Here is a 13910-nt window from a genome sequence, read left to right as displayed (position 1 = left end):
AATTAACAAAGATAAACCAAAAAAATGAAAGAGAAGGCTGGAAATTACTAATTAAGATGGACCTTAGCTTTCTATTGACAATCATTCAAACCTTCTCTCTGAGAAGGTTGCCTGCCCCTGCTTCTTTCAGCTCATCCTACAAAGGCAGCTCGTATAGGATGTGTCAAATCTGCTATAGTGTAACAAAACACCTCTGGATGGTCATCTACAGTGAAATAATAACACTGATATAACTATAATAAACCAAAATAAAAATCTATAACAACCAAATAAAAATATTAGCAAATAAATATAATCATCCACGGTAGAACAGCATAACCTAAAAACAGGAGAAAAAGTGCTTAAGGTATCAGCCTTAGTCTAACAAATGCTGCTCACAAGTAGGACAAAACCTTTCCTTGATGTTAGTAATGTAAAAGTTAAAAGGTACAATGTGATATTAACATAAACTCCCATAAAGTATGAAATAACAATCTAGTTTTCAACTAAGACTTAACACTGGTGGTTCCTCTTCTCAAACAGTGCTGCTTCTATTATACTGCAGCACCACCAAGCAGCAGAATGTCATACTGCAACTCCAGAACTAGTTGAGTATCATCACTCAAAAGATGGCAACTGCTATGGACTGAACTGTGTCCCTCCAAAATTCCTATGTTGAAGTCCTAACTCCCCATGTAACCGTGTTTAGAGATTTGGCCTGTGAGGAGGGGATAAAGGTTAAAAGAGGTCATAAGGGTGGGATTAATAGGGCTAATGCTCTTACAAGAAAAGGAAGAGAAACTAGTGTGCTCACTCTCTGCACTCACGCAGGCAGCCAGGAGGCACCACATGAGCACAGTGCAAAGGCTGCCACCCGCAAGCCAGAATGAGAGCTCTCACCAGGAATCCAATCAGCAGGCACTTGCTCTTTGCCTTCCCAGCCTCCAGAAGATGAGAAATAAACTTCTGTTCTTTAAGCCACCCAGTCTGTGGCATTTTGTTATGGTAACCCGAATAGACTAATACAGCAAGCAATACTCTACCTTAATACCAAAACTTTTCTCTTTGTGACAAAGGTAGTCATTTAAATATCAAGACTAAAAGTCAAAAGACTTGCCTTTAAAAATTCTAATCCAAAATTTATATAAACTAAAGCCAAGCTTTTTTTTGACAAGGTCCTTTATTAAGTTAAAAGAGGATGTTACTTTGTTCAGAAAAGTTAGAAGTTAGGATCAATCCTTATTATCAAAGGGAAAAAAAATTTCCCTGAACTGAAAGAACTATGGTTCTTAAGAGCAAGATAAAAAACTTAAAAAAAATTTCATACTGATCCAAATCAGAAATGTACATTTTATTAGAACACAGATACGCTTAGAAATCACAAATTCCTTCCACCTTCATCTGGGTCTGCTTAGAAATGCTCACCTTTCTAACAAATATTCCTTGACTGCCTAAATTGTAGTAGTCACACTGACCCCAGAGCCCAACTCCAGGGTTTTACGTGCTTGTTCTGTTGCTTACTATGTGATATTGTACATGGTCACGAACTGCTCTGTTTCAGCTCTTTACCTATAAAATGGAAACAGTCTGCCATAATGGTGTGGGGGATCCCTCCCCACCAAGACTCTCTTTAGATCCTGTCATCCACAATCCATTCTACGACTGCCCCAGTCCTAAGAATAAACTTTATTTGTTACAAATTTTGGTAATTTAGTCATTACTGAAATTAACACCACATGAACAGGATAACCTTTTCTGTTAGTATCCCACAGCAGAAGACAAATAAAATAAACAAAGTGAAAAGTGGGTGTCTCAGTTCACAGTTAACTGCCTCCCTCTCTTAACCCAAATATCCTACTTCTGCATCATCCTGACTCAGAGACAGCGTTCTAGATAGAGGTGATAGATCCCTAGGGTCCGGGTACTTCAGTTTTGCAAGTGTAGGTATTTAGTTTCCTCTAAGCTCCCCCAAGAAGATCCAATTACAGAAACAACTAATCTCATTCCAATTAGCCTAAATTTGTTATTCCAATTAATACAATGTTTTTTTTTTTTTTCTTAACCTGGACAACTCTCTCAGCCATAGGATAAGTCTAACTCCATGTACAGGACTACAGATCGATTCCTGTAAATAGAATGCTATCTATGGTTCTTATTTTGTCCTTCTTTTAGAAGATAACTACAAAGTATAAGGACATAAAAGGGAAGACTTTACAACTATTCCATTTCATCTCCTGCCATCATGAGAAGGTAGGATTCTTAGGAAAAGACAATATGCTAGGAAAAGAAGGGCAGGAAAACTGGAAGACCAAACATGAGATGGACTGACTCTGTAAGAGAAGCCATATGCCTGAGTCTACAGGAGCTAAGCAGAGCTGTTGAGGACAGGACATTGTGGACATCACTCATTCAAAGGGTCACCAGGAGTCACAGCCAACTGAAAAAGCACATTAACACACACACACACATCTGCAGAAGCAACAGGAAAAGCTCTTAAAGAATGTGGCAATTCCTCGCCTGCTCCCTTAACAGCTTTCAATTTTAAGGGTGTGCATAAACTTCCACTGACTTGTATATAATGGCTTTGCCTACAAGCTGTTGCAAATACTTACTTAAATAAGCTGTTCTATATTGAATTTAAAATGCAGCATTTTTAATTATCACATTCTACTCCAAAGTAACTAACCACTAACAATTTTTATATGATAATCAATAGTGGTTTATAAAAAACTTAACTATTATCTCTCAGTAATTACACCCAAACTTAACCAAGATGTGAATGTTGCTGTAGGAAAATACTGATTCAAAAATATGATAAATGATAAGGAATTGATAAATAAAAACAAAGTCCATGATCTATCACAAAGTACTATATAATCAATGCCAAACAAATGATAAAGACAATAACTGCTATTATATTTCAGAGATTACTGTGGCACAGGCCTCACTGGTTTAAGATTTAAAAATAGTTTTAACTAGAAATAAACTTTAGAAATTATCCACTCTAAACCTCATCTCACAAAATGAGAAACTCAAGCCCTGTGTACAGAGTTAGTTGGTGACAGTCCTTCAGAAAAAAAGGATAAATTGAGCTGGGTCTAGAAGGGGACCTACATAGGATTTGAAAAGTTAGGAACAAGATAGAACTTTCCAAGTAGGGAAATAACACGAGCAAAAGTTTAAAGGCTGAGACGAACCAGTCAAATTCAAGAGACAAGGAATAAATCCTTTTGACTGCACATAAAGATAAACATAGGAAGACTAAGTTTTGTGTTGAGGTAACTGGAGAAGTTTCGATACTTAAATAATTAAACTTCATCCTATTGGTAGTGGGTAGCTAGAGTGGTATTGAGCAACAAAGGTCAATTTCTTAGAAAAGCTAAAATTGTGCCTTGTATGGAAGCCAGGAGTACAGACATAAAACAAGGGTTGAAATAACCAAAATGTTTCAACAACTGCAAATCTAATTCTAAAACGAAAAGTGGAGAAGATATCTTCCTCTCTCCCCTAGACAAAAGAAATAGAGACAATACAATGAAAAGTAGACAATAAACAAAAATAAAAACAAATAAGGAAAGATAAATGAGAAACAGATGTGAACAAAAGAAGTAACAGTTATGCCCTGGTCAGTGTGGCTCAGTTGGTTGAAGCATCATCCTGTAAATGGAAAGGCAGCGGGTTTGATTCCCAGTCAGGGCACATGGCTGGGGTTGCAGGTTCAGTCCCCAGCCATGGCGTATTTTGACAGGCAACCAGTTGCTGTTTTAATTGATGTTTCTCTCTCATGCGATGTTTCTCACCCTCCCAACCTCTCTATCTAAATTCAATTAAGCATGAGCTCGGGTGAGGATTTAAAAAAAATAGCAGCAGCAAGAGTTATAACTCACCTCTCTAGCAGCACAATCATGAGGAGCTTCTTCTTTATTTACTTTTCCTTTTGGAAATCCCCACCCTGATTTTGCTAGGTACCCCTGAACCAGTAGTACCTACAAAACAAGCAGAGATCAAAATAAAACTTGTCTTGCTTTCCCATGCTCCTTTCTAAAAGTCAAAGGTGTTTTCTCTCCTTATTTCAGGTAACTGTTATCACCAATAATTTAATATAGTACTTGGTTTAATTATCTTCCATGAGTCTGAATATACTACTAGTGTAAAGAAAGACATTCTGCCCATTTTTAAGTATTTCTTCAAAAATGAAGGGGCACTTCCTTGCAAAAAGCCTTACTGTAACAAGTATAAAATATTAAGATACAGAATGCAGACAAAACTTGCAAAATTTGGCCTTTTAGCACTAAAAATCTAGTATATTTTAAAACTTCAATTTAGAACATTTATGGAAATAACACATCTGGTCATCATTTTACTAAAAACATTTCATTTTATTACACTCACATTTTCAAGTGTCTCATCAAGAATAATTGCACCATATGTTGGTACTCCCATTTTATACTCCTTCCATTCATCCAAAACTTTTTCCACATCTTCACCTTGAGGCAGCAAAAATGGGCAATGACTGAAGAGTATACATAGTGTTAAGGAAATTACTTGCTCCCTTAATACAGCTTGAGAGCACTTATCTACAGAAAGAGACCTATTTAAATCAACTGTGTATTTCCTATGAAATTACTCAAATTTTCACTTCATTTGAATTTAATCCTCTTGCTTTTGTTTTTTCACATTTGTTTTCTCTTGAACACATCACTGCTAATTCCTGCATTTAGTCTAGACACTAATTAAGTAAGCTTTGGATACTCATAGTCCTGTGTCCCTAAGTTAACACAAATAAATGCAGGACCATGTGAACACCTCAAATATACCTCATTAAGTGGGCCAAATTCATCGTATCAGGAGTTGACAGATGCTATAATAAATAGCAAGAAACAAATACAGTACACATATTGATTATAGACCTAGAAACTGTCATAACAAGTTAAAGTGGTTAACTGTGGAAAGGAGCACTAGGAATGAAGTATAGCACTCTACATTGTATCTTTACCATGTATATGTATTGCTTTTACAATTAAAAACCATTTTAAGATGAAGATTTACTAAGGATTATAGAGAAAAATAAATCTGGGTATTAATAGAAATATAGCCTATTTCAAAAGAAACTGGTCATGCCCCCCGCCAAACTAGGCAGAGTAAAAAAAAAAGCAAATAAAGCTTAAACCTGTATGTAAAGTACAGAATGGGCAAAAGTAGGTTTACAGTTGTGAGTACACAAAACGCAGAGTTTATTCTTGTATTATTTATTATTGTAATTATTTTCCATACCAACAACTGTAAATCCACTTTTGCCCCTCCCTGCATATGCTCAGGCTTCCAATACTCCATGCTATCAAATGCCTCATCACTCTAACACTGTTACTATGAAAAGTGAGGGGAAAATTATTGGGCTGGCCAATCACTTCTTGGCCTTTTGACTAAGATCAAGTATAGTATCTGTTCTTATCAGTTTAAAATTATTGGGTTGGCCAAAAAAGTTCATTTAGGTTTTTTTTAAGATGACTCTAGCAGCACTTAGTTGTCTAACTTCATTTGAAACAACGGTTAGATTGTATTGTGACAGCTGTCATATCAGCAAGCATTTTCAAAAAAATTTAAAATTGGTGGATTTCAGTGTACCCATTTTAATACTGAAAATGGAAGAAAATACACAACATTTTCAGCATATTATGCTTTAGCATTTCAAGGTAAAAATGCAACTAAAAGGCAAAAAAAAAAAAGATTTGTGCATTGTATGGAGAAAGTGCTGTGGCTGATTGAATGTGTCAGTAGTAGTTTGTAAAGTTCTGTTCTGGAGATTTCTCACTGGACAATGCTCCATGGTTGGTTAGACCAATTGAAGTTGATAGCAGTCAAATCGAGACATTAACTGAGAACAATCAACATTATACCACGTGGGAGATAGGTGACATAAAATAGCCACATCAATAGTTATTGGTAAAAATGAAAAATGTATCTTTTATTATATGGAAAAAATTAAAAATGGACTTTTTGGCCAACCCAATATTATTGATAGCTTGTTTCTTAAGGGTCCTCAAGTCCTCTATGAAAATTTCTATATTCTGTTTTCATTTTAATGTTAATTTGGAAACATGCATATTTTCCATCATTTCAGATGATCATATATATCAAGTACTATCACTTGATTTCAGAGACCATACTGGTACTAGTATTACTTTAAATATTTTGAGGACTAAAAACATAAGAAATCTAAATTGCAAATGATGGATAAAGGTCAAATGATATCCCAACATAATATAGAAAGGTTTTGTAACAAATAAAGAGAAGTGGTGGAAAAACTGGTACTTACAACATGACAAAACACTCTCAAAGAAACCAGTATTGTATTCATACTGATTGGTTGTTTGGCTTCAACAAAAATGTCACAATAAATTCATGTTATGAAGTAAATCTCATGAGCTCTATAGTTTTGTATTTAAAAATTTGTATTGGTTTTACTGTTGCAGTAACAAAGTGGGCCCCCAAAAGCCCAAAGAAGTCAATCATCTATGACAACCTTATAATTAAAAGACAGGCAGTGGGTTAATTTCAATATAATTATTCCATGCCTTCATTTGAAAAGAAAAAAAAGGGTAAAGTTGGGACACAACATTAACCACTTCACGGAGCCCTATATGGTGCTACATAGGCTTGCTAAGATTCTTAAAGTTATTTTTCCAATAAAAGTCTGGCTCTACAAAGTATGGCTCTACTAAAATCCCTTATGTTTTAAAGTCATCACAGATAGTATAAATTTTAAATAAATGAATTTTTCCATTAAAAATTTAACCATAGGAAAAAAACATAGAAAAATACCCCAGGAACAGAGATAATGTCCAATAGTTCAGAGGCCAGGTACTTATCCAGTTTTTTTCTTTCTCTTCCTCCTCCCTACAAATTCCTAATAATTTCAAGGCCCATCAGTGTCCCCACAAAGCAGTATTATCTTATTTTTCTGTGCATTAAACAACTTCTTTAAAAAGAATAACAAAAAAGGAAGGTTTAGCAAGAGAAAGCATAGCAACTGACTTAACTCTGGAAACTACGCTTTATTTATCCTTGTTTCTCTACCCCAGAACCACATAAAATAAGTGACCTGAAATGAACCAACCAACTACAGTTCACAATACACTTGAAATTAACATTGAAAAGAACCTGTTGCATACTTGGCCCAATACCACACGATTAGCAAGTAACCAAACACATTCCAAAATGACATCACTTTCCCCCCTGACAACTCTTCAATCCTCCTTCATACTTAATAGTATATTAAAGCAATTGAATTTAAACATGGGAGTAGAAATTTTTTAAATGCCATTTTTACTTAATGAGATAATATATTTAATTTGAAAACTTTACAACATACCAGACTCCAAACTCCATATGGAATAATTATCATTTATAATTTTTACTAAAATTCTTACTTGATTACTATCTGATTTTCTTAACTCCTAAACCAAATTATTTTGAATCTTAAGTCTGGAGTAGTGGGCCTTACACAGTAATTTTAAGAGAAAAAAAGGAGGTTACATGGATTAGAAAAATAATGTAAGAATTTGAAGCACGTCCACTTGTATTATATACATTTTTCTCTTTAACAATTCAGTGATTTTTCTAATATTCTAACTTTTTTTTTTTTTTTGCAAAAACAGGAAAGATCTGCTCTAGGTATAAGCAATCATCTTACCATTATCTTAGATGATATTAATTTCCCAATGGACAACTCATCTCAGTTTCTTATAGTCCTTGTCCTTCACATCCATTCCACTTCCAGGACCAATTCCCACAGCAACATTCTGGACCTTACCATCACTAGAACTATTCTAGCAGTTTGATTAAAATTAAACATCTTGACCATAATTTTTTACAGCATTCTTTCAACTACTCACACTATGTGGCTATTCTACAACCACCTTTGCCTGTTTTCTTTTCTGAAACAGGCAACAACTTTTGCCTGTTTTCTGTATTAGCACCCTCCAACTTTTATTTTTCTTCCCTAAACAGCATGGTCCATCACTTTAATCAATCTTTTAGCAATAACCAAAAATCCTTTGCCCTATTGTTCTCTATGAATACCTCCCTGACAAAACCACAACTTGGGAACAAATCCAGGATACCTAATCTATACTCACATTGCTCAGTGCTTACTGGAGAAAAATCCTAAAACCATAAATAATTTACATAAAAGAAAACACAGGGACAGGAAGCGCCACAATTGGCCCAAGGCTGCATGACCAGAAATGCTAACCTAAGGAATCTGCCTCCAGAATTCATGCTAATCATTTTTATTCTATACAGTCTCTCTACTTCAATACCCCACAGGTACCACAAACCAAACTGTCCATAACTGTACCCATCATTCCCCTCACAAAATTCCCCCTCCTTTATTTTTCTACAAATGCAACAGCACACCCAACCACTCAACTGCTCACACCAAAAACCTGAGTACCATCCTCGATTCTTTCTTCCACCTCTCCACGGATATCCAAGTTAATATTAATTTTACCTCCAAAATACCATTCGAATTTGACTTCTTTTCTTCACTTCTATCACAGGTTTGCACTTCTAATTTATAAAGTAGTGAAATAGCATCTTGCCTTCCTCCAAATTCATTCTCACGGGTGTTTTGAAAGACAGCTCTGGAGCTGTCTTCCCTCACCCATGGAGAGGGGGAAAAAAAAGGCAAATATGGCAAAACATTAACAAAAGGTGAATAAATATGTGAGAAAGGTATGGCCCTGAACAGTGTGGCTCAGCTGGCTGGATATGGTCCCACAACTCGAAGGTCAATGGTACCATTCCCAGTCAGGGCACGTGCCTGGGTTGCCTGTTCAGTCCCTGGTCAGGGCGTTTCTCACAACAATGCTTCTCTATCCCTTTCTCCCTCCCTTCTCCTCTAAAAAAAATAAATAAAATCTCTTTTAATAAGTATAATAATAGTGCAGTGTAATATTCTTTTCACTTCTCTGTAAGTTGAAGTTCTTTTCCAAAAATAACGTTTAACTTAAAAAAAATCCCCTACAATCTATTATGAATAAAGAGCCTTACACACTTTGCTTTAGACCTAACTTACTCTCTAGCATCATTTCTTATCCCACACCATTTACTCTAAAACCCAATGACATTAAGTTTTTCCACCTTTTCACATTATTTTCATCCCACAAACCACTTCCCCTCCGAAGAAAAGTTTTAGCTAGCTCCAAGTCTGGCTTGAGTATTCCTCTCCTCTGTTCCTACTGAGCCCTTTACTACCCTTATCATAACTTTAACCATGCGCACCGTAATCATTTCCTTTCCTGTCTCCCTCTCGTCTTCTTGAAGACAGGTACCACCCTGCACACCTACCTTGTTCACTGCACCATGCCTCGCACAGAGTAAGCACTGTTATTTATTTGCCTGTTTTGATGTTTCTGTAGCTTTTGCAAAGTTTTCTGTAATTTCTCCAGAGAATCTATCATCAAGCTCTTAAGGCATGATGCAATAGTACTTCTATTTCACTTTGATTCCTCATTCTTAATCAGTAAAATAGCTTTATTATTTCTTCCACTGAAATGTCTCCTTAGCCTTTTCCTTGTTCTTATTCTAGGTCACCTATGCCTACTCCAACTCTAGCGTGGTACAGTGACTTTGTGGGGTACAATTCCATCTGAACATATGATTCATGGTTAAAAACAGTAACCTACAGAATAAAAAAAATCAAGCCACTTTGGATCCAGATTTAAGAACCCATAACTCCCCCTCTGTAGTTTCCACTCGTATCTTCTATTATGTCCCCGTAAGAACCTTCTGCTCAATAGAAATTTAAGATATCCCTTATTTCATTCCAACTCTCTGATTTTACTCAATCCATTTTGTTACCTGAAACATATTCCCCACCATTTTAAAAATCCTCAATTCCCTTAAAAATATTTGTTTAAAATCTTTCCATCTTTTCAAAATTCTAAACTTAGAATCAAAATTTAGTATCAGAACCATTAGCAATTCATCAAATCTTTGCCTTGAGACAACAGCTTTCTTTAAAATCTTAAATATTCATGTGAATATTTTGTAACTAATAAATTATGATAAGCTTCTATCTTATCTGTAAGTGGGAGAGGAGAGCTTCTTTAAAGGCAAGGACTTCTTTGTTATTTGCCAGAGAACCAAAAACACTGCTTTGAACACAGCTAAGTATTCAATAATTATTTCAGCTAAGTATTCAATAATTATTGAAGAATTTCTATCCCATAAAGGTAGTTATCTGATTAAATAAAGATCATCTGGTTACATCAAACAGCAGAAAGGAAATAAAAAAATGGTTCTAGAAACAAGTTAGCTATCTCTGGGGAAAAAAAGAAAATCAAATTTAATTCTAGTCATTAGTGAACATTTTAAGGGGTCCTCTACATAAAAACAAGAATACTATTGAATTGTGTCTACTATTTGTATTTGACAATTTTTAGAAATCAAGTATGTTTTATCAAATAGATAATAATCCCGAGGACAAGCAAAAGAAAACTTGTGCTAAAATATTTTACTAACAAGAATGAAAAACAACCGTTACAGTAATAAAAAGGATATCAGCTTTAGCAAAGTCTCTTATCCCACACTGAGGTAATCCTGGTGTGTTCTGCATGTAGAAATCCAAGTAAAACCAATGGGCAAGTTCAATCTGAAAACACACTCGGATAGCATTGTCTCTTTCCTCGCTGGGAATATGCAAAATAAATCGGCTGTCCAAAACAAAAACAAATACAAATTATTTACAAACCATAACAATTTATTTTTACCTACTTAACTGCTTTATCCCTGACCCACCACCAGAGAAAAGGGACCAAGAGCACAATGCTGATCACAAAAGCAAAATTAAAATTTGGGGAAATTACTACACAGAAAATGAGTCTGGGAAAGAAACGAAAAATAAAAGATACCTCAGAACTTTTTTTAAGAGGCTATTTACCGTCTATCCACAAATACAGAGATAAACATAAGAGCTCACTAACAATGAACTAAAGGTAAATAAGACAACTTTCACTAGGATTTCCTTCCATGTCTGGTAACATATTCTAAAAATATATGCAAATATATTCATGAAATCAAATAGGAAAGCTGTTAGATAGCTGCTTAATCTTCACATTTAAAACATTTAAAAATATTAAAGAAATCAATACTGTTTCTCATTTATGAGCTATAAAAGAGCCTTATCTGCAGACTCTGAGTTCAAACTAACTTTCGTATATACTCACTTCAAAAATCCTAAATTATCTTTTCCAAGTAACATTTGGGGAAGGGAACATTTTTATTTTATAGGGTACATTATATGTATATATTTGATTAAGATAATGAACCGTGGCTCTGACCTACATGGCTCAGTTGGTTGAGCAACATCCTGCAAAGCAAAAGGTTGCTGGTTCAATTCCCTGTCAGGGCACAGGCCTGGGCTGCAGACTAGTCCCAAGTACGTGAGACGCAACACATCACTGTTTCTCTCACACATTAATGTTTCTCTCCCTCTCTCTAAAAATAAGATCTTTTCCAAAAAAAAAAGATAATGAACATTTTTTGCACCAAACGAGTTCAGAATTTATAAATCTAAGTGATTGTAATTTACAGCATTCATTAAGCAACCACAAATTGCTTCTTCCACTGCACAGTATATTTTCTTTTTATTTTTATTTTAGAGAGGAGAAGGGAGGGAGAGAAATATCAACTAGTTGCCCTCCATATTAGCCCTGCCTGGGGACCAAACCCGCAACCAAGACTTGTGCCCTGACCAGAATCAAACCAGCAACCTTTCAGTTTGAGAGACAATGTCCAACCAATTGAAACATGCCAGCCAGGGCCCACTGCACAGTATTTTTGATATTCCTTTATTCTAGTGATCTTAGAGAACAGATTGAACTACATAAAATAAATCCGTTAGCTTTTTAGAGTCATTTTTTTAAATTAAGAACAGTAGCCCTAGCTGGTGTAGCTCACTGGACTGAGCCCAGGCCTGCAAACCACAAGATCGCGGTTCAATTCCCAGTCAGGGCACATGCCTGGGTTGCAGGCCAGTTCCCAGCAGAGGACTCACAAGAGGCAACTATATATTGATATTTCTCTTCTTCCCTTCCTCTCTAAATATAAATAAATAAAATCTTTTTAAAAAATTAAGAACATTAGCACCCCACCCTCCAACAAAAAACATTATCACCCAGTTAGATCACTTGTATTATTCGCTACTCATGGTGCTTAAATGTTCTTGGCTGGTTCCAAGTTTCAAATCAAATTTCAAAAAATACTTTTAAATTATAAAAATAATGTAACATTCTGATAGGGAAAGTAATAAGTAAATGAGTATGTACAATAATCCACATTTCAAAATGAAAAAAACTATGTGGAAATGGTTCTTAAACTGTACATACACTAAGAACGAAATGTGTAATATGCAATGGCATTATCTAAGATATAAAATCTGAACTCTTCCACATGGCATTTGAGATCTGGTCACTGCTCTCCTACACGACCTTTTGTATCACTCTAAGATTATACTCTCTCAGACTCCCATTTCATTACAGCAACTCTCTGATTTTTACCCTTATCCACAAAACCCCCCAAATTAGCACACCAGGATAATGTACAACACCACTGTATGTTTTTGTTCCCACAATCTAGCAAATTGTCTGATATATATTGATGGTGACACACCAACAGTTATAATTTATCTTTTAAACGTTTACATAGGTTCCTATTCCTGATAACATGGAGCAAGCACACTCTACTTTGTCCCTCTCATAAAACGCAGCTAAAGCCCTGGCTGGTGTAGCTCGGTGGAATGAGCTTGGGCCTACGAACCAAAGGATCGAGGTTCGATTCCCAGTCAGGGCATGTGCCTGGGTTGTAAGCCAGTTCCCAACAGGGGCCAGTTCCCAGCAGGGGATGCACGAGAAGCAACCATACATTGATATTTCTCTCCCTCTCTCCTTCCTTTCCCCTCTAAAGATAAATAAAAATTTTTAAAATGCAGCTAAAAAACCTGGACAAAAATGCATGGAGCAGCTATTTGAGAACTGTGAAAAGTAAATATTAACAGGAAGACTAGAGAAAAGTGCCAATATTCAAAGTGAATTTACCATTTTCCACCCTCTGGTATCCCCTGGCTGGATTGGGGGTTGGAGGACACCAGCAGCTACAGAGAACTCCAGAAGCCCTCTACTTCTGCCTCAAGGATTAAGAAAGGAGTCTAAAAAGGTCTCCTAATGCCTGGAGACAGTAGGGGAAATTCCCCCCTTTTTTCCTCCATTCTCTCATGTTCCAGCACCCCAAAGCATTATAATCATGGTCACAAAAGTGACAGCAAAGGGGGCTGTAACAGGGACCCATAAAGTCTAAAACCGAGGGACAGGAATCTTCATCTCAGATAGCAAGAGCTGCATGGCCCCAAGAGAGTAAACCACTGCTTCTCTTATCCTCCAGTCACTTGGTCCCAGACATGGGGAGAGACACATCAAGTATGTGGCAGAGTGTCTTTTTGGACATAGGACTGAATAGGGGAGATCCAAGGAATTGATAAAGTAGCAGGGAGGTAGCAGAGGAAAAAGAATTAAAGAAAATGGCCCCGTGAGATTGTTCATGAACTGGACTTTAACCCCAAGCTGCAAAGAAAAGACAGACCACTGCCCAAGTCTCAGACAGGCCACTAGGTGGTGCACACATGTACAGGAAAAACAGCACTGCAAAAACTAGCTTTGTTTTACCTTTTATTTAAATTACTTACCTTCGTGTTAAAAACAAAAACAAAAACAAAAACAAAACCTGTGTTATTTCTTATTTTTCAGTTTATTTTTTCATTTTCTATTTCCATAATGGAAGATGAGGAAGTACTATTTCCAGTCACATTCTACACCCTTCTCATTTCTGTCCTCCCACTAAAATTATACAATAGTTTTGGTTAGTCAACTTCA

The 13910-nt window shown here is 35.9% G+C and overlaps 1 protein-coding gene and 1 non-coding gene across 2 annotated transcripts in view; one reads left to right on the top strand and one right to left on the bottom strand.

The window, feature by feature from the left end:
* Window positions 1-13910, bottom strand: part of DCP2 (decapping mRNA 2) — a 60916-nt gene that overhangs the window by 34309 nt on the left and 12697 nt on the right. Inside the window, exons 2-4 of the mRNA XM_037167028.2 lie at window positions 10546-10697; window positions 4372-4499; window positions 3867-3965 (exon numbers count right to left, since the gene is read on the bottom strand). Coding sequence (XP_037022923.2) covers window positions 3867-3965; window positions 4372-4499; window positions 10546-10697 — 379 coding nt within the window. The remainder of the gene's footprint in view (window positions 1-3866; window positions 3966-4371; window positions 4500-10545; window positions 10698-13910) is intronic.
* On the top strand, window positions 5383-5569 carry LOC119065144 (U2 spliceosomal RNA). Its single transcript, XR_008391633.1, has one exon. It is a non-coding gene; the product is annotated as a U2 spliceosomal RNA (small nuclear RNA).

The sequence above is a fragment of the Artibeus jamaicensis genome, unplaced genomic scaffold (assembly GCF_021234435.1).
Source record: "Artibeus jamaicensis isolate MK-2021 breed Jamaican fruit bat unplaced genomic scaffold, CSHL_Jam_final contig_402, whole genome shotgun sequence".
Lineage (NCBI taxonomy): Eukaryota > Metazoa > Chordata > Mammalia > Chiroptera > Phyllostomidae > Artibeus > Artibeus jamaicensis.
The sequence above is the reverse complement of the archived record's forward strand: the minus strand, read 5'-3'. Positions and strand labels throughout refer to the sequence as shown.